Source organism: Ranitomeya imitator, chromosome 4 (assembly GCF_032444005.1).
Source record: "Ranitomeya imitator isolate aRanImi1 chromosome 4, aRanImi1.pri, whole genome shotgun sequence".
NCBI lineage: Eukaryota > Metazoa > Chordata > Amphibia > Anura > Dendrobatidae > Ranitomeya > Ranitomeya imitator.
In genome coordinates this window covers 102,954,034-102,974,441 of record NC_091285.1, presented here as the reverse complement: position 1 = coordinate 102,974,441, position 20,408 = coordinate 102,954,034, and the positions used below count along the sequence as shown (strand labels likewise).

At 45.6% G+C, this 20,408-nt stretch overlaps 1 protein-coding gene across 2 annotated transcripts in view; it reads left to right on the top strand.

Moving 5' to 3' along the window:
- SLC4A9 (solute carrier family 4 member 9) overlaps positions 1-20,408 on the top strand; it is an 859,184-nt gene that overhangs the window by 345,756 nt on the left and 493,020 nt on the right. For both annotated transcript variants that reach the window (XM_069763883.1, XM_069763884.1), the window contains exon 8: positions 19,838-19,951. In XM_069763883.1, the coding sequence (XP_069619984.1) occupies positions 19,838-19,951 (114 nt within the window). The remainder of the gene's footprint in view (positions 1-19,837; positions 19,952-20,408) is intronic.

Sequence of the window (20,408 nt, the reverse complement as noted above, 5' to 3'; positions counted from 1 at the left end):
TCCTTTTATTCCCACAAGGTATAAACCGCTTACACTGCCTATTTAGGATGTTCTTAAACATTTCCCATTTATTATCTGTATTCTCATTTCTGAGGATATTGTCCCAGTCTACCAGATTAAGGGCATCTCTAAGCTGTTCAAACTTTGCCTTCCTAAAGTTCAATGTTTTTGTGACTCCCTGACAAGTCCCCCTAGTGAAAGACAGGTGAAACTGCACAATATTGTGGTCGCTATTTCCTAAATGCCCAACCACCTGCAGATTTGTTATTCTGTCAGGTCTATTAGATAGTATTAGGTCTAAAAGTGCTACTCCTCTGGTTGGATTCTGCACCAATTGTGAAAGATAATTTTTCTTGGTTATTAGCAGAAACCTGTTGCCTTTATGGGTTTCACAGGTTTCTGTTTCCCAGTTAATATCCGGGTAGTTAAAGTCCCCCATAACCAGGACCTCATTATGGGTTGCAGTTTCATCTATCTGCTTTAGAAGTAGACTTTCCATGCTTTCTGTTATATTTGGGGGTTTGTAACAGACCCCAATGAGAATTTTGTTACCATTTTTCCCTCCATGAATTTCAACCCATATGGACTCGACATCCTCATTCCCTTCGCTAATATCCTCCCTTAAAGTGGACTTTAGACAAGACTTTACATAGAGACAAACCCCTCCTCCTCTCCGATTTTTACGATCCTTTCTAAACAGACTGTAACCCTGTAAGTTAACTGCCCAGTCATAGCTTTCATCTAACCATGTCTCGGTTATTCCCACTATGTCAAAGTTACCTGTAGATATTTCTGCTTCTAGTTCTTCCATCTTGTTTGTCAGGCTTCTGGCGTTTGCGAGCATGCAGTTTAGAGGATTTTGTTTTGTTCCAATCTCCTCACTGTGGATTGTTTTAGAAATGTTCTTACCTCCCTTCTGAGTATGTTTTCCTGGGTCGTCTTTGTTCGAGTCTAATGTTTTTCTTCCCGTCCCCTCTTCTTCTAGTTTAACGCCCTCCTGATGAGTGTAGCGAGTCTTCTGGCGAATGTGTGTTTCCCAGGTTTGTTGAGGTGTAGTCCGTCTCTGGCGAGGAGTCCATCATACCAGTAATTCACACCGTGGTCCAGGAATCCAAATCCTTGTTGTCTGCACCATCGTCTTAGCCAGTTGTTTGCATCAAGGATCCTGTTCCATCTCCTGGTGCCATGCCCGTCTACTGGAAGGATAGAAGAAAAAACTACCTGTGCATCCAGTTCCTTTACTTTCTTCCCCAACTCTTCAAAGTCCTTGCAGATTGTCGGTAGGTCTTTCCTTGCCGTGTCATTGGTGCCAACATGTATCAGAAGAAATGGGTGGACGTCCTTGGAGCTGAAGAGCTTTGGTATCCTATCGGTCACATCCTTGATCATCGCACCTGGAAGGCAGCATACTTCTCTTGCAGTTATGTCCGGTCTGCAGATGGCTGCTTCTGTGCCTCTCAGTAGTGAGTCTCCCACCACCACCACTCTTCGTTGCTTCTTGGCTGTACTTTTTGCTGTCACTTGTTGCTGTGTGCCCTTTTCTTTTTTGCTTGCTGGTATTGCTTCATTCTTAGGTGTGCCATCTTCATCCTCTACAAAGATTTGATATCGGTTCTTCAGTTGTGTGGTTGGTGATTTCTCCATGGTCTTCTTGCTTCTTTTGGTCACATGCTTCCACTCATCTGCTTTTGGAGGTTCTCTGACACTTTTTTCACCTTCTGTGACCAGTAGAGATGCTTCTGTTCTGTCTAGAAAGTCTTCATTCTCTTTGATGAGTTTCAAAGTTGCTATTCTTTCTTCCAGACCCCGCACCTTTTCTTCTAAAAGGGCCACTAGTCTACACTTCTGACAGGTGAAATTGGATTCTTCTTCTGGTCGATCTGTGAACATGTAGCACATGCTGCAGCTCACCATGTAGGTTGTCACATCTGCCATGTTGCTCCTAGATCCTGCTGACTTGCTGTGTGTTTTCCTTCTTGTGTAATCTACTCAGCCAAGCTCTCTTGCAATAATGTCCTACAGGCAAAAATTCGCGCGCCGTAAGGCGCGCGGTTTGGTGATGCTTTCGAAGCAGCTGGTCCCGGCTGTACCCAACGATCTTCTAGCTTCTAGACATGCTAATACCAATGATGTTGTTCAAAAGTACAACTCGTCCCGCAAAAAATAAGCCCTTACATGGCCAAATTGATGGAAAAATAAAAAAGTTATGGCTCTGGGAAGGAGGGGAGTGAAAAACGAACATGGAAAAACGAAAAATCCCAAGGTCATGAAGGGGTTAATATCTGACACCGGGTGAAAATTGAGGCGTAGCTTTGTTCAGCGGTGAACAGTTGTAATGGCGCAGACAGACAGACAGACGGATAGAGGCCTAAAGTTAAAAAGGTGGCTAACTGCAGTTCGAAACTGCTAGCAGGACTAACCAGGCGGCCTAGCTTGTTTCAGGGGGGACAGTTGTAATATGTGGATCAGACAGACAGACAGAGGCCTAAAATAACAAAAGTGGCCTCATGCAGTTAAAAATTGCTAGCAGGACTAACCAGGCGGCTTAGCTTGTTTCGGGGGGTACGGGCAGTTGTAATGTGTGGCGCAGACAGACAGACAGACAGAGGCCTAACATAAAAAAAGTGGCTAAATGCAGTTCAAAACTGCTAGCAGGACTAACCAGGCAGCCTAGCATGTTTCAGAGGGGGACAGTTGTAATGTGTGGAGCAGACAGACAGACAGAGGCCTAAAATAAAAGAAGGTGGATTCAGGCAGTTCAAAACTGCTAGCAGGACTAACCAGGCGGCCTACCTTGGTTCAGCGTGGGAGGACAACTGCTATGAGAGGCTGACACAGTTACTAGGCACAAATAAGTAAGTAGGCTACATGCAGTTCACAATTGGTAAAAGGAGTACACAGGTGGCATAGCTTTGTTCAGCGGAGGACAACTGTTATAAGTGGCTGACACAGTTACTTGGCCAAAATAATAAAGTTGGCTAAATGTCAGCCAATGAATTGGTCATAAATAAACTGGTGGCATAGCGAGGTACAAGGGTGGGCTCCTCTGCAGAGAGGCAGACAGTGGTAGTTGGCGCAAAGCATTAAAGGGTCTAAATGGAGGCCAGGGCCCCTGTATATTAAACTATCATCTATCATTGCAACAAATTTGTAATGGCAGTGCCATTTAAGGATTTAACAGCACAGACTACACAGTGGTGGGGCAGGGAGAGGTAAGTTTTGCAAGTGGTAGAGCACTGTTCGAGCTTGGGGGGGAACACTCTCTGCGGCGGCGGAACTTGCACAGGGCCCCTCATATTACGACGGTGTGTTTGACGTTGGTTGTGCACTACCACCGTCAGAGACACTTCATTGTACTATGTGGGACCCTGTGCCAGTGCCGTAGCCCAAGAGTGGGCACACCCACCTGTCCAGGCAAACGGCACTCGCACGGGTGCTTGCACCAGATGGTGACCACACCCCTGTGGGGGGAGTCAGCCCATTTAGGGAGGTATAAAAATGGCCTATGGTAGACATTCAGCAGCTGCAAATGGAGGAATTAGAGAAGTCAGTAAGAGGAGGCCAAAAGTAAGACATTTTTCAGGCAAGCTACGTGTCAGCAGGGGAAAGTGGTGCAAAATAATTCAAAATCCATGATTGGTTCATTTTAATGAAGGTTAGATCATCAACATTTCGGGGAGCCAGACGTGTCCTTTTTTCGGTCAGTACTGAACCAGCAGCACTGAAGACTCTTTCTGATAGCACACTAGCAGCTGGGCAAGCTAGCTCCTGTAATGCATATTCTGCCAATTCGAGCCAGGTGTCTAGTTTAAATGCCCAGTAATCAAAGAGGAATGACCTGTGATGGAGAACATCGATAATGGCGGAAAAATAGTTGGTAACCATACTGGACAAATGCTGTCTCCTGTCACTTTGAATCGATGCAGCAGTACTTGTCATGTCTGCGGTCATTGCAAAATCACTCCACAACCTGGTCATAAATCCCCTCTGTCCAACGTCACTTTGGCTTTGTGCACCTCTAACACCTCTGTCATGTTGCCCCCTACAACTCGTGTGAGAACCATCACCGCCGCTGTGTGCTGGGAATGCCTGAACCAAACGGTCTACAAGAGTTGCTTGTTTGGTAGCCAATATTTGCTCAAGGTTCTCATGTGGCATGATATTTTGTAATTTGCCTTTATATCGTGGATCCAGGAGGCAGGCCAACCAGTAACCATCATCGGTCATCATTTTGATAAAGCGGGGGTCCCGTTTTAGGATAAGCAAGGCATACTCTTCCATGTGGGCCAAAGTTCCAGGTGTCAATTCACTACTTGTGTTGGGTTGAGGAGCACTTTCTTGAAAATCTACATCACTTCTACATCACTTGGCCCGCAAAAACCCTGTACCTGACCTTGCAATGCCACCAGTTTCTATTGCCCCCTGAGAAGCATTCTCCTCCCATAAATATTCATCACCATCATCCTCCTCCTCCTCTTCATCCGCCACCTCGTCTCGGAGACTTCCCTGAGCAGACACTGGCTGACTGTCATCAAGGCTTCCCTCCTCCTCGGCCGCAGACGCCTGTTCCTTGATGTGCATCAAACTTTGCATCAGCAGACGCATTAGTGGGATGCTCATGCTTATGATGGCGTCGTCTGCACTGACCAGCCGTGTGCATTGCTCAAAACACTGAAGGACTTGACAGAGGTCTTGGAGCTTCGACCACTGCACACCAGACAACTCCATGTATGCCATCCAACTGCCTGCCCTTGTATGTGTATCCGCACACAAATACATGACAGCACGCCTCTGTTCGCACAGCCTCTGAAGCATGTGCAGTGTGGAGTTCCACCTTGTTGCAACGTCTATTATTAGGCGGTGCTGGGGAAGATTCAGCGATCGCTGATGGTTCAGCATACGGCTGGAATGTACGGGCGACCGGCGGATGTGCAAGCAAAGTCTGCGCTCCTTCAGGAGCAGGGCTGGTAAATCAGGGTAATTTTTGAGGAAGCACTGCACCACCAGGTTCAAGGTGTGAGCCAGGCAAGGTATGTGTTTCAGTTCTGAAAGGGCAATGGCAGCCATAAAATTCCTTCCGTTATCACTGACTACCTTGCCTGCCTCAAGATGTACACTGCCCAGCCATGACTCCGTTTCTTGCTGCAAGTACTCGGCCAGTACTTCCGCGGTGTGTTTGTTGTCGCCCAAACACTTCATTTGCAGCACAGCCTGCTGACGCTTACCACAAGCTGTTCGATAATGGGACACCTCAGGTGCAACACTGGCAGCAGCGGATGAAGTGGTCGTGCGACTGCGCTCTGTGGAGGAGCTTTCGCTTCTGGAGGAGGAGGGGGGAGGCGAACGCCTACAGCCAACTGTTTCCTAGACCTTGGGCTAGGCAGAACTGTCCCACTATGGCTGTCCCCTGTGGACCCTGCATCCACCACATTAACCCAGTGCGCCGTGATGGACACGTAACGTCCCTGGCCATGCCTACCGGTCCATGCATCTGTTGTGAGGTGCACTTTTCTACTGACTGATTGCTTGAGTGCATGGACAATGCGGTCTTTGACATGCTGGTGGAGGGCTGGGATGGCTTTTCTCGCAAAGAAGTGTCAACTGGGTAGGTCATAGCTTGGTACTGTGTAGGCCATCAGGGCTTTGAAAGCTTTGCTTTCAACCAACCGGTAGGGCATCATCTCTAACGAGATTAGTCAAGCAATGTAGCTGTTCAAACCCTGTGTACGCAGATGAGAGGAAGAGTACTTTCTTTTCCTATCGAGAGTCTCTTGTAGGCTGAGCTGGACTGGAGAGCTGCATATGGTTGAACTAGCAGGGGTGGTGGTGGACATGGCAGATTGAGAGAGGCTTGGTGATGGTATTCTTGATGTGGGCCTACCTACAGTGTTTCCAACCAAGAACCTTGTGATTCCCTGACTGCTTTGGCCTTGCGACAATACCTCCACATTTGCTACTGGTGGTGTCATAGCCGGTGGACTTCCAGTGAGGGAAGCAATGTTGCGTTGCTGACTAGCTTCAATATGAGCAGGTGCACCATTGGTGCGGGACGTTTGGTAGTTAGTCCATGCTTCCAAGTGCCTGCTGGTTAAATGTCTACGCATGCACGTTTTATTTAAATTTTGAACATTCTTCCCTCTGCTAAAGGTCTTGGAGCAATTCTTACATATAACTTTGGACTGATCATTCGGATCTTGGTTAAAAAATTGCCACACTGCACTCGTCCTACTATGAAATACCTTTTCAGGCTTTGCACGCTGTGCCATGCTGTCCTACACCTGTTGTGGTTTTTGACACACGTTTTTGGCCTGATACGGGCCTGCCAGATGACAGCTTTTACGATGTAGATGGCTGCTGCAGATCATCCTCCTCCGCTTCTGAGCTACTGGCAGCGGTACCCTCTTCCCCCAATGGCTGCCAATCTGGGTCAACAACTGGGTCATCTATCACCTCCTCTTCAATGTCATGTGCACCGTCCTCTGTGTCACCGTGTAAGGTGCTATAGCGTTCTGGACTGGGCACCATAGTCTCATCAGGGTCAGATTCTGGCTCAGTACACTGCGAGGGCAATGTAGTGATCTGAGAACTGACGTATAGAAACTTGTTTTCAATTTAACTCTCCCTGTTTTTGGGGGGAGAATGCTGCAAAAAACAGGCCCAGTGTATTACACTACACAATGTCAGTGGCACAACATGGCAGGCAGATATACGACAAACAGAACTGACGTATAGAAACTTTTTGGCAATGTAACTCTTCCTTTTTTGGGGGGGAGAATGCTGCAAAAAACAGGCCCAGTGTATTACACTACACAATCTAAGTGGCAGAACGTGGCTGGCAGATATACGACAAACAGAACTGACATATAGAAACTTTTTGGCAATTTAAAACTCCCTTTTTTGGGGGGTAGAATGCAGCAAAAAAACAGGCCCAGTGTATTACACTACACAATGTCAGTGGCAGAACGTGGCTGGCAGATATACGACCAACAGAACTGACGTATAGAAACTTGTGGGCAATTTAACTCTCCCTTTTTTGGGGGGATGGGGAGAATGCAGCAAAAAACAGGCCCAGTGTATTACACTACACAATGTCAGTGGCAGAACGTGGCTGCCAGTTATATGACCAACACAACTGACGCATAAAAACTTGTGGGCAATTTAACTCTCCCTTTTTTGGTGGGAGAATGCTGCAAAAAACAGGCCCAGTGTATTACACTACACAATGTCAGTGGCACAACGTGGCTGGCAGATATACGACAAAAAGAACTGACATTTAGAAACTTGTTGGCAATGTAACACTCCCTTTTTTGCGGGGGAGAATGCAGCCAAAAATCAGGCCCAGTGTATTACACTACACAAGGTCAGTGGCAGAACGTGGCTGCCAGATATACGACCAACAGAACTGACGTATAGAAACTTGTTGGCAATGTAACTGTCCCTTTTTTGCGGGGGAGAATGAAGCCAAAAACAGGCCCAGTGTATTACACTACACCATGTCTGTGGCAGAACGTGGCTGGCAGATATACAACAAACAGAACTGACGTATAGAAACTTGTGGGCAATTTAACTCTCCCTTTTTTGGTGGGGAGAATTGATGTGAATTCTGTTGTCGAGCTCCCTCCTGTGGTCATGAATGGTATTTCGGTGAGTTCGGTCCGTGGGCTCCCTCTGGTGGCTGTGAGTGGAGCTGCTGCTTCTGAGGTTCCTTACACAGGTGACGTGGTTTATCCTTTGGTTGGCTTCTCTACTTAACTCCACTCAGATCGTTTCTCCATGCCAGCTGTCAATGTTTTAGCATTGGTTCAGTTCGCTCCTGGATCTGTCTGGTGTCCTATCTTCTCCTGCAGAAGCTAAGTTCCTGATTGTTATTATTGTTCTTGTTTCTTTGTCCAGCTGGTTATCTTGATTTTGTCTTGCTAGCTGGAAGCTCTGGGATGCAGGGTGGCACCCCCGCACCGTGAGTCGGTGCGGAGGACCCATTTGCACACTCTGCGTGGTCTTTTGTAGGTTTTTGTGCTGACCGCAAAGATTCCTTTCCTATCCTCTGTCTATTTAGTAAGTCATGCCTCCCTTTGCTGAAACCTATCTCATTTCTGCGTTTGTGACTTTCATCTTTACTCACAGTCATTACATGTGGGGGGCTGCCTATTCCTTTGGGGAATTTCTCTGAGGCAAGGTAGGCTTTATTTTCTTCTCTAGGGCTAGCTAGCTCTTAGGCTGTGACAAGGCGCATAGGGAGCGTCAGGAGCGCTCCACGGCTATTTCTAGTGTGTGCGATAGGATTAGGCCTTGCGGTCAGCAGAGCTCCCACATCCCAGAGCTCGTCCTGTATGAGTTTAACTATCAGGTCGGGTGCTCCTAACCACCAGGTCATAACAGTACAGTTGGCCCAAAGTATTAATGCATCTCAATAGAGGGATAAGAGAAGTTCTGAGACCATTTTTTTTCTTTGCACTGTGTTTTGTCTTTCTTTTCCCCTAGACCTTTGGGTGGTTCAGGACACAGGTGTAGAGATGGACATTCAAGGTCTGTCCTCTTGTGTGGATCATCTCACTGCAAGGGTACAAAACATTCAAGATTTTGTGGTTCAGAATCTGATGTTAGAGCCGAGAATTCCTACTCCTGATTTGTTTTCTGGAAATAGATCTAAGTTTCTGAATTTCAAAAATAATTGTAAACTGTTTCTAGCTTTGAAACCACGCTCCTCTGGTGACCCCGCTCAACAAGTAAAAATCGTTATTTCTTTATTACGTGATGACCCTCAAGACTGGGCATTTTCCCTTGCGCCAGGAGATCCTGCATTGCGTGATGTTGATGCGTTTTTTCTGGCGCTAGGATTGCTTTATGATGAACTAAATTCTGTGGATCAGGCAGAGAAAATCTTGCTGGCTTTGTGTCAGGGTCAGGATGAGGCGGGAGTGTACTGTCAGAAGTTTAGAAAGTGGTCTGTGCTTACTCAGTGGAATGAATGTGCCCTGGCGGCAATTTTCAGAAAGGGTCTTTCCGAAGCCTTTAAGGATGTCATGGTGGGATTTCCCACGCCTGGTGGTCTGAATGAGTCTATGTCATTGGCCATTCAGATCAATCGGCGCTTGCGTGAGCGTAAAGCTGTGCACCATTTGGCGGTGTTCTCTGAGAATAGGCCTGAGCCTATGCAGTGTGATAGAACTTTGACCAGAGCTGAACGGCAAGAACACAGACGTCGGAATGGACTGTGTTTTTACTGTGGTGACTCCACTCATGCTATCTCCGATTGTCCTAAGCGCACTAAGCGGTTCGCTAGGTCTGCCACCATTGGTACGGTACAGTCAAAATTTCTTTTGTCCGTTACTCTGATTTGCTCTCTGTCGTCATATTCTGTTATGGCATTTGTGGATTCAGGCGCTGCCCTGAATTTGATGGACTTGGAGTTTGCCAGGCGCTGTGGTTTTTCCTTGGAGCCCTTGCAGCATCCTATTCCATTGAGAGGAATTGATGCTACGCCTTTGGCCAAGAATAAACCTCAATACTGGACGCAATTGACCATGTGCATGGCTCCTGCACATCAGGAGGATATTCGCTTTTTGGTGTTACATAATCTACATGATGTGGTTGTTTTGGGGTTGCAATGGCTACAGGTCCATAATCCAGTGTTGGATTGGAAATCTATGTCTGTGTCCAGCTGGGGTTGTCAAGGGGTACATGGTGATGTTCCATTGTTGTCAATTTCGCCTTCCACTCCTTCTGAAGTCCCTGAGTTTTTATCAGATTACCGGGATGTATTTGAGGAGCCCAAATCCGGTGCCCTACCTCCTCATAGGGACTGCGATTGTGCTATTGATTTGATTCCCGGTAGTAAGTTTCCTAAGGGCCGACTGTTTAATCTATCTGTGCCAGAGCACGCTGCTATGCGGAGTTATATAAAGGAATCCTTGGAGAAGGGTCATATTCGCCCGTCGTCGTCACCATTGGGAGCAGGGTTCTTTTTTGTGGCCAAGAAGGATGGCTCTTTAAGACCTTGTATTGATTACTGCCTTCTTAATAAGATCACAGTCAAATTTCAGTATCCTTTGCCGCTGATGTCTGATCTGTTTGCTCGGATTAAGGGGGCTAGTTGGTTCACCAAGATAGGTTTTCGAGGGGCGTATAATCTGGTGCGAATTAAACAGGGTGATGAATGGAAAACAGCATTTAATACGCCCGAGGGCCATTTTGAGTACCTGGTTATGCCATTCGGGCTTTCTAATGCTCCATCTGTGTTTCAGTCCTTTATGCATGACATCTTCCGAGAGTACCTGGATAGATTCATGATTTTATATTTGGATGACATTTTGGTCTTTTCGGATGATTGGGGGTCTCATGTGAAGCAGGTCAGAATGGTGTTCCAGGTTCTTCGTGCTAATTCCTTGTTTGTGAAGGGGTCTAAGTGTCTCTTTGGAGTTCAGAAGGTTTCATTTTTGGGTTTCATTTCTTCCCCTTTTACTATCGAGATGGACCCTGTTAAGGTCCAGGCCATTTATGATTGGACTCAGCCGACATCTGTGAAGAGCCTACAGAAGTTCCTGGGCCTTGCTAATTTTTACCGTCGCTTCATCGCTAATTTTTCTAGTGTTGCTAAACCGTTGACTGATTTGACGAAGAAAGGTGCTGATGTGGTCAATTGGTCCTCTGCGGCTGTAGAGGCTTTTCAGGAGTTGAAGCATCGTTTTTCTTCTGCCCCTGTGCTGTGCCAGCCAGATGTTTCGCTTCCGTTTCAGGTCGAGGTTGATGCTTCTGAGATTGGAGCAGGGGCTGTTTTGTCGCAAAGAAGTTCTGATGGCTCGGTGATGAAACCATGTGCCTTCTTTTCTAGAAAATTCTCGCCTGCTGAGTGCAATTATGATGTTGGCAATCGAGAGTTGTTGGCCTTAATGGGCATTCGATGAGTGGCGACATTGGCTTGAAGGAGCTAAACATCGCGTGGTGGTCTTGACGGATCACAAGAATTTGACTTATCTCGAGTCTGCCAAACGGTTGAATCCTAGACAGGCTCTGTGTTTTCATACCTTCCGGGATCTAAGAATGTGAAGGCTGATGCCCTGTCAAGGAGTTTTGTGCCTGACTCTCCGGGTGTTCCGGAGCCGGCGGGTATTCTTAAAGAGGGGGTAATTTTGTCTGCCATCTCCCCTGATTTGCGTCGCGTGCTGCAGAAGTTTCAGGCTGATAGACCTGACCGTTGTCCTACAGAGAAACTGTTTGTCCCTGATAGATGGGCTAGTAGAGTTATCTCTGAGGTTCATTGTTCGGTGTTGGCTGGTCATCCTGGAATCTTTGGTACCAGAGATTTGGTGGCTAGATCCTTTTGGTGGCCTTCTTTGTCACGGGATGTGCGTTCTTTTGTGCAGTCCTGTGGGACTTGTGCTCGGGCTAAGCCCTGCTGTTCTCATGCCAGTGGGTTGCTTTTGCCCTTGCCGGTCCCGAAGAGGCCCTGGACGCATATTTCCATGGATTTTATTTCTGATCTCCCTGTTTCTCAAAGGATGTCGGTCATTTGGGTGGTTTGTGATCGCTTCTCTAAGATGGTCCATTTGGTACCCTTGTCTAAATTGCCTTCCTCCTCTGATTTGGTGCCATTGTTTTTCCAGCATGTGGTTCGTTTGAATGGCATTCCGGAGAACATCGTCTCGGACAGGGGTTACCAGTATGTTTCAAGGTTTTGGCGGTCCTTTTGTGCTAAGATGGGCATTGATTTGTCTTTTTTTTCGGCTTTCCATCCTCAGACTAATGGCCAAACCGAATGAACTAATCAGACTTTGGAGACATATCTGAGATGCTTTGTTTCTGCTGATCAGGATGATTGGGTGTCCTTTTTGCCTTTGGCTGAGTTCGCCCTTAATAATCGGGCCAGCTCGGCTACTTTGGTTTCTCCTTTTTTCTGCAATTCTGGTTTCCATCCTCGTTTCTCTTCAGGGCAGGTTGAGCCTTCGGACTGTCCTGGTGTGGATACTGTGGTGGACAGGTTGCAGCAGATTTGGACTCATGTGGTGGACAATTTGACATTGTCCCAGGAGAAGGCTCAACGTTTCGCTAACCGCCGGCGCTGTGTTGGTCCCCAACTTTGGGTTGGGGATTTGGTTTGGTTGTCATCTCGTCATGTTCCTATGAAGGTTTCCTCTCCTAAGTTTAAGCCTCGTTTCATTGGGCCATATAAGATTTCTGAAATTCTTAATCCTGTGTCATTTCGTTTGGACCTTCCAGCTTCTTTTGCCATCCATAATGTGTTCCATAGGTCGTTGTTGCGGAGATACGTGACGCCTATGGTTCCCTCTGTTGATCCTCCTGCCCCGGTGTTGGTCGAGGGGGAGTTGGAGTATGTGGTGGAAAAGATCTTGGATTCTCGTGTTTCGAGACGGAAACTCCAGTACCTGGTCAAGTGGAAGGGTTATGGTCAGGAGGATAATTCCTGGGTTCTTGCCTCTGATGTTCATGCTGCCGATCTAGTTCGTGCCTTTCATTTGGCTCATCCTGATCGGCCTGGGGGCTCTGGTGAGGGTTCGGTGACCCCTCCTCAAGGAGGGGGTACTGTTGTGAATTCTGTTGTTGAGCTCCCTCCTGTGGTCATGAATGGTATTTCGGTGAGTTCGGTCCTTGGGCTCCCTCTGGTGGCTGTGAGTGGAGCTGCTGCTTCTGAGGTTCCTTACACAGGTGACGTGGTTTATCCTTCGGTTGGCTTCTCTATTTAACTCCACTCAGATCGTTTCTCCATGCCAGCTGTCAATGTTTTAGCATTGGTTCAGTTCGCTCCTGGATCTGTCTGGTGTCCTGTCTTCTCCTGCAGAAGCTAAGTTCCTGATTGTTATTATTGTTCTTGTTTCTTTGTCCAGCTGGTTATCTTGATTTTGTCTTGCTAGCTGGAAGCTCTGGGATGCAGGGTGGCACCCCCGCACCGTGAGTCGGTGCGGAGGACCCTTTTGCACACTCTGCGTGGTCTTTTGTAGGTTTTTGTGCTGACCGCAAAGATTCCTTTCCTATCCTCTGTCTATTTAGTAAGTCGTGCCTCCCTTTGCTGAAACCTCTCATCTCATTTCTGCGTTTGTGACTTTCATCTTTACTCACAGTCATTACATGTGGGGGGCTGCCTATTCCTTTGGGGAATTTCTCTGAGGCTTTATTTTCTTCTCTAGGGCTAGCTAGCTCTTAGGCTGTGACGAGGCGCATAGGGAGCGTCAGGAGCGCTCCACGGCTATTTCTAGTGTGTGCGATAGGATTAGGGCTTGCGGTCAGCAGAGCTCCCACATCCCAGAGCTCATCCTGTATGAGTTTAACTATCAGGTCGGGTGCTCCTAACCACCAGGTCATAACAGAGAATGCTGCAAAAAACAGGCCCAGTGTATTACACTACACAATGTCAGTGGCAGAACGTGGCTGCCAGATATACGACCAACAGAACTGATGTATAGAAATTTGTGGGCAATTAACTCTCCCTTTTTGGGGGGGGAGAATGCTGCAAAAAACAGGCCCAGTGTATTACACTACACAATGTCAGTGGCAGAACGTGGCTGCCAGATATCCGACCAACAGAACTGACGTATAGAAACTTGTTGGCAATGTAACTGTCCCTTTTTTGGTGGGGAGAATGCTGCAAAAAACAGGCCCAGTGTATTACACTACACAATTGTCAGTGGCAGAACGTGGCTGGCAGACATACGATTAACAGAACTGACATATAGAAACTTGTGGGCAATTTAACGCTCCCTTTTTTTGAGGGGAGAATGCAGCCAAAAACAGGCCCAGTGTATTACACTACACCATGTCAGTGGCAGAACGTGGCTGCAAGATATACGACAAACAGAACTGACGTATAGAAACTTGTTGGCAATTTAACTCTCCCTTTTTTTGCAGGGAGAATGCAGCCAAAAACAGGCCCAGTGTATTACACTACACAATGTCAGTGGCAGAACGTGGCTGGCAGATATATCAAAAAATGCAAGGGCTGTAGTACTATTTCAATCTCCCTACAATTATTAACCCCTTTCTGACCTCGGACGGTATGGTACGTCCGAGGTCAGATCCCCTGCTTTGATGCAGGGCTCCGCGGTGAGCCCGCATCAAAGCCGGGACATGTCAGCTGTTTTGAACAGCTGACATGTGCCCGCAATAGATGCGGGCAGAATCGCGATCTGCCCGCACCTATTAACTAGTTAAATGCCGCTGTCAATCGCAGACAGCGGCATTTAACTACCGCATCCGGCCGGGCGGCCGGAAATGACGTCATCGCCGACCCCCGTCACATGATCGGGGGTCGGCGATGCGTCTCCATTGTAACCATAGAGGTCCTTGAGACCTCTATGGTTACTGATGAGCGGTGGCTGTGAGCGCCACCCTGTGGACGGCGCTCACAGCACACCTCCATTTCTGCTACATAGCAGCGATCAGCAGATCGCTGCTATGTAGCAGAGCCGATCGCGTTGTGCCTGCTTCTAGCCTCCCATGGAGGCTATTGAAGCATGGCAAAAGTAAAAAAAAAAAGTTAAAAAAAAATGTGAAAAAAATAAAAAAAATATAAAAGTTTAAATCACCCCCCTTTCTCCCCAATCAAAATAAATCAATTAAAAAAAATCAAATCTACACATATTTGGTATCGCCGCGCTCAGAATCGCCTGATCTATCAAATAAAAAAAAGCATTAACCTGATCACTATACGGGGTAACGAGAAAAAAACTTCGAAACGCCAGAATTACGTTTTTTAGGTTGCCGCTACATTGAATTAAAATGCAATAACGGGCGATCAAAAGAACGTATCTGCACCAAAATGCTATCATTAAAAACGTCATCTCGGCACACAAAAAATAAGCCCTCAACCGACCCCAGATCACGAAAAATGGAGACGCTACGAGTATCGGAAAATGGCGCAAATTTTTTTTTATTTTTTTTTTAGCAAAGTTTGGAATTTTTTTTCACCACTTAGATAAAAAATAACCTAGTCATGTTAGGTGTCTATGAACTCGTACTGACCTGGAGAATCATAATGTCAGGTCATTTTAAGCATTTAGTGAACCTAGCAAAAAAGCCAAACAAAAAACAAGTGTGGGATTGCACTTTTTTTGCAATTTCACCGCACTTGGAATTTTTTTCCCGTTTTCTAGTACATGACATGCTAAAACCAATGATGTCATTCAAAAGTACAACTCGTCCCGCAAAAAATAAGCCCTCACATGGCCAAATTGACGGAAAAATAAAAAAGTTATGGCTCTGGGAAGGAGGGGAATGAAAAACGAACACGGAAAAATGAAAAATCCCATGGTCATGAAGGGGTTAAAGGACAAGTATGGCAGCAATAAAAAGGACTGCTGCATACAAAAGAGTGTGGACAAAGAAACAAGAGAACTGTGCAGAAAGGAGCAACAGGATTTTTGCTTTTAAAAAAGCAGTTGGTTTGCACAACGGCGTACAAACAGCAATGCAGCTATCAGGGAGCCTTATAAGGCAGCCTAATAAGCTACAGAGCAGATGCACCCAAAAAAAAACTCCACTGTCCCTGCAAAGAAAAGGTGGTGTTGGACAGTGGAAATCGCCACAGCACAAGCAGTTTCCGGGTTAAACTTCCCTCCCTATCTATATCCCTTCTTCTGATGAAGCTGGCAGAAACCTCTCCCTATGCTTAGATCAGCAGAAGTAAGATGTTTACTTATAGCACCTGTGACGCCGCAGAAAGCAAGCCAATCACTGTCATGCCCTTCTCTAAGATGGTGGGGACCGAGACCTAAGTCATCACGCTGCCCACACTCTGCGTCCTCCTTCATTGGCTGAGAAATGGAGCTTAAAGCGTCATATGAAACGCGACTTTGGCGCGAAGATAGCCGACCTAATGGCCGATCCCACAGTGGGATCGGGTTGGGTTTCATGAAACCCGACTTTGCTAAAAGTTGGCAATTTTGGAAATTGTCAGATCCGTTTCGCTCAACCCTATAAACAGTCATTGCAAACAGTGTGATCTATTCTAAGTGTTTATTTCTGTTAATGTTGATGATCATGGCTTACAGCGAATGAAAACCCAAAAGTCATTATCTCAGTAAATTAGAATACTTTTACAGCACCAGCTTGAAAAATGATTTTAAAATCCGAAATGCTGGCATACTGGTTTGGATTTGAGCGAAGCGCAAACTATACAGTTCGGGTTCACTCATCTCTACTCCTGAATCATGTATGGCATATCCATAATATCAACAAAAGTTCTGTAGTTAGATGGGACAACTTCTCTAATGTTAACCATTGGTACACAAGCTATATTTAAAAAAATAAAATCTTACAAGAAAGGTGCACCACACTTGAGGTAAAGTATAGAATTTTATTAAATATGTATGAAATCATAAAATTATTAATTTAATATGTATATTATAGGAAAACAAAATGTACCAGGGTAAATCACACAAGATAGTGGAAATAAAAGGTGAGATGGTAGAAAACATGGTCATTGGATGATACATTGCATAATTCTTACCATGAAGATAGAGAATAGGTAATATAATGCAGTAAATATTTAAATAAGGAGATAGTCCATGAAAAAAATAAGGATATAGTCAGACATAATGTAGTATGGTAAATTGTACACAAAAATAATAATTACCAAAACTGTCACCAGGAAATATCTGCATCCCAACGTGAGTTTTGCATATGGCTGCATCAAGATGATGCTATGATGAGATGAATGAGCCTCCATATGTACCTCCTCATAGTCATTTGCTGACTGAATAAAACACATGAATAGAATAAGTGCTCATTATAAGGTTTGTAGCTGCTGTATAAGTCCACCGTTTGGTTAAATAACTGCCAGGTCAAGCGTTAGACCATGTCAGTATGGTCATCTAGAATTCGGAAGCGTGTCACGGTGCATCTCACCTTGGAACCAGGTTTGGACACATCACCGGCATCAGTGCAGGTGGACCCGCCTGCACCAGTGACTATTTCAGCTGGATGTGCGTAGTTCAATGCACATTCAAATGAAATATATTGTGGCGCAAGGGACTCGCTGGCTCCCTGCACCACAATAAACACCACCGGACAACTGAAGGCAGGCAGCTGATATTGGCATGCCCATGAATAGCAGTGACACTTTGAGGCAATTTGTTTCCATTCAATTCTGGGTTCTTCTTTAAGTACCGTGGGCATCACGGTGGCACAGTGGTTAGCACAGCAGCCTTGCAGCGCTGGAATCCTGGGTTCAAATCCCACCAAGGACAACATCTGCAAAGAGTTTGTATGTTCTCTCCGTGTTTGCGTGGGTTTCCTCCGGGTACTCCGGTTTCCTCCCACATTCCAAAGACATACTGATAGGGAATTTAGATTGTGAGCCCCATCGGGGACAGCGATAATAATGTGTGCAAACTGTAAAGCGCTGCGGAATATGTTAGCGCTATATAAAAATAAAGATTATTATTATAAGTACTAGATGGAGGTCTGATGCTATCACATCGGGAGGGCGATAAGTCACTATGGGGGCAGGCTTTGCAGCATTGAGAATCTCTCCCCCCCATGTGCTCACCCACCTATCCACTCTCTCTTTCCCCAGGAACTGCCTTCTCCGGTCTGTGCTCTCTTATTTGACCTGCCTACAACATGTGCTATTCCCCTTGTCTGCTGTCTCTCTCCTTCCTGTGCTGTGTTCTCCCCTCAAAGACAATACTGACATTACAGCAGGAGATCGCAGAGGATACATTTTGTGAGGTAAAATATTGTTTAAAAAAAGGCAGTGAATTATTTTACCTGAAAAAAGAAATCCTCTGTGATCCCCTGCTGTAATGTCAGTATTGTCTTTTGCAGTACACAGTGAGACACAGACAATTTTTTTAATGAACTTTCGCTCGTGGGAAAACCCCTTTAATGTGACCGGCTTCCTCTACCTGTAGACATGATGCACATCTGACGCCGGGATCAGCCGAATGATTCACTGCGCCTGCCCGGAATTCGCGCAGGTGCAGCAAATCAGACCGCCGCCAACTTTGTGCAAACAGATAATGGCGGTCACATTAAAACTACGCATGCGCTCCTCCTGTACAAAGATGGCGGCAGTCAGTGAATCATTCGGCTGATCCCGGCGGCGGCATGTACGTGATGGTGTTCCGCTGGTAGTACTGTGTATACAGTGTGTGTGTGTGTGTGTGTGTGTGTGTGTGGTGCGTATGGCATACTGTATACAGTGTGTGTGTGTGGTGTGTAAAGCATATACAGTGTGTTTGTGTGGTACGTACGGCATATACAGTGTGTGTGTGGTGTTTCCGCAGCAGGAAAATGTGGGAAAAACGCAACGTGGGCACATAGCCTAAAGGTGTGGTGCCCTGATAATATCCCCCTATCTACTACTTTCATTGTTTGTTGTGGCTCCTGCGCTTGACACTCAGGGCTGGTGGAAGGTGCAGCATCGCTCCAGGACTGCCAGCTCACAACAATCTTTCACAGTGTTGTGCCTTCTTTCTATGTGCAACCACCGGATGTGAATGTGATACCTCTCCCCCCTCCCTACCTTTGGTGATATCCACATGGAGCGCTCTCTCCTTTTTTGTATTTTCATCTGGAATTACAATTACTGGTAAATCTCACCTTATTGTCCTCTTGGGGTCTGTTCTTTGATTGTAAAAGGTCTGATCGTTGTGACACTTTAGCTTTCTGAAATCCTTTTTTAATTGTTCGCTGACTATACCCTCTCTCTAGAAATCAGTTAGTAGATCTTGTGCTTTATGTTCATAGCTAGCTTCCTGGGAACATAACCTCATAACAAACAATAACAAACTATTTTTAGTCTTATGAACTCACTGTTAAACTGTACCATGTGACACAACACTCCGGGATCGCCTTTGCTGCGGTCAAAGGCCACGTGGTTTGTGCATTGAATCTGAGGCGTACAGCAGGTTTTCTGAGCAGGCTGACCTCAGGTCAGATTTATTAACGTGAAAGCAACATAGATAAAACAAAACATAAAAATAAATCCTAGCCTGTCCGGCGCTAACTAAACCAACACGTTGCTATCTCAACAACTGGGGGGGCTTCTCCCACCCAGCTAACATCACACAATTCTTGAGCACAGCTCTCACTCACGTTTGTCTCACACAGACAGGCAATCTGTGTGCCCCAGGCTGACGCTGGAAACCCCCAGCTGGTCATCTTTTATTCCTGCACTTGTTAACCCATTAGCATCCTGAAGATACTGAGTGGCCTAATTCACATAGGACAAATACCTGGGCGAGATATACCTGCCCCCAACTACCACACCGACATGAGTCTTACAACCATCTTTAAGCGCTCTAAGTAATCTCATAACTTTTTTCCTTCTGAAACATAACTGTATATGTCATTAATGTCTGACAGATGGGCATGTTAGTTTTAGGTTTTCTATGCATAGGTATAAAGTAGTGGTCTACATGGAAACTTTTTTTATAGTCCATTACAGTATATGGTTTATAAACACAGGTCATTCCGCACATCTATACTGCCTGCTTATGAATGGTCAGCATCATACAGGAGGCTGGAGTATACACCCTCAATGAAATCTAATAGCACCCTCATAAACTGAACTAAAATTAACTTTTCTGCAGGCAAATATATAATTGCTAATATCTCTGCAACAGAGAGGCAAAAAAAAAAAAAAGCAACAACTATTATACTTTGGAGCTACAATTACATAGTTTGTCTAGTTCAACATGAAAAAAATTAGGAAAGGTCCTCTTTAGTGGGATTATATTTTCAGAAAGGATTGTTATGCCATTCTGACATGGATTTATTTTTAAAGTACAAGAGATCAAGTACTAAGAGGTTTATTTAACAAAAATGAATGGGGTTTGTATTTTGAAACATGGTGATGGATCCTCTTCTACACTTTTAACAGGCAAGCAATGCTCCAAAGAGAATCAAAAAATTACTGCAATGGAAAACCCAATGAAACTGAGAAATTAGCACATGGACATCCACATGTAAGCGAAGAACTTCTAAAAACAACCAAGTAAGTACCTTCATAGAAAAAAACATCAATAGAATATTTGTTGTATTGTATCCAAACTATGATAAGAAGTTGGTGGTGTACAAATATGTCATGACATGTAATAGTCTGTGATAATCATAGCGCATTACAGCACAAAATGGAATCAAAGACCCATGTGACCTACAGTAGTGTTCAAAATAAGAGCAGTGTGTTCAAAAACATGAGCTAATCACAAAATCTTTATATTAGTTTTTATTTCCATGCATTGGGAACACTGCACACTGTTTTCTAATTCAAAACATGAAGAAAAATGTGTATACCGTATATACTCGAGTATAAGCCGAGATTTTCAGCCCAAATTTTTGGGCTGAAAGTGCCCCTCTCGGCTTATACTCGAGTCACGGTGGGCGGCAGGGTCGGCGGGTGAGGGGGAGAGGGCGCTGAGGCATACTTACCTAGTCCTGGCGCTCCTGATGCT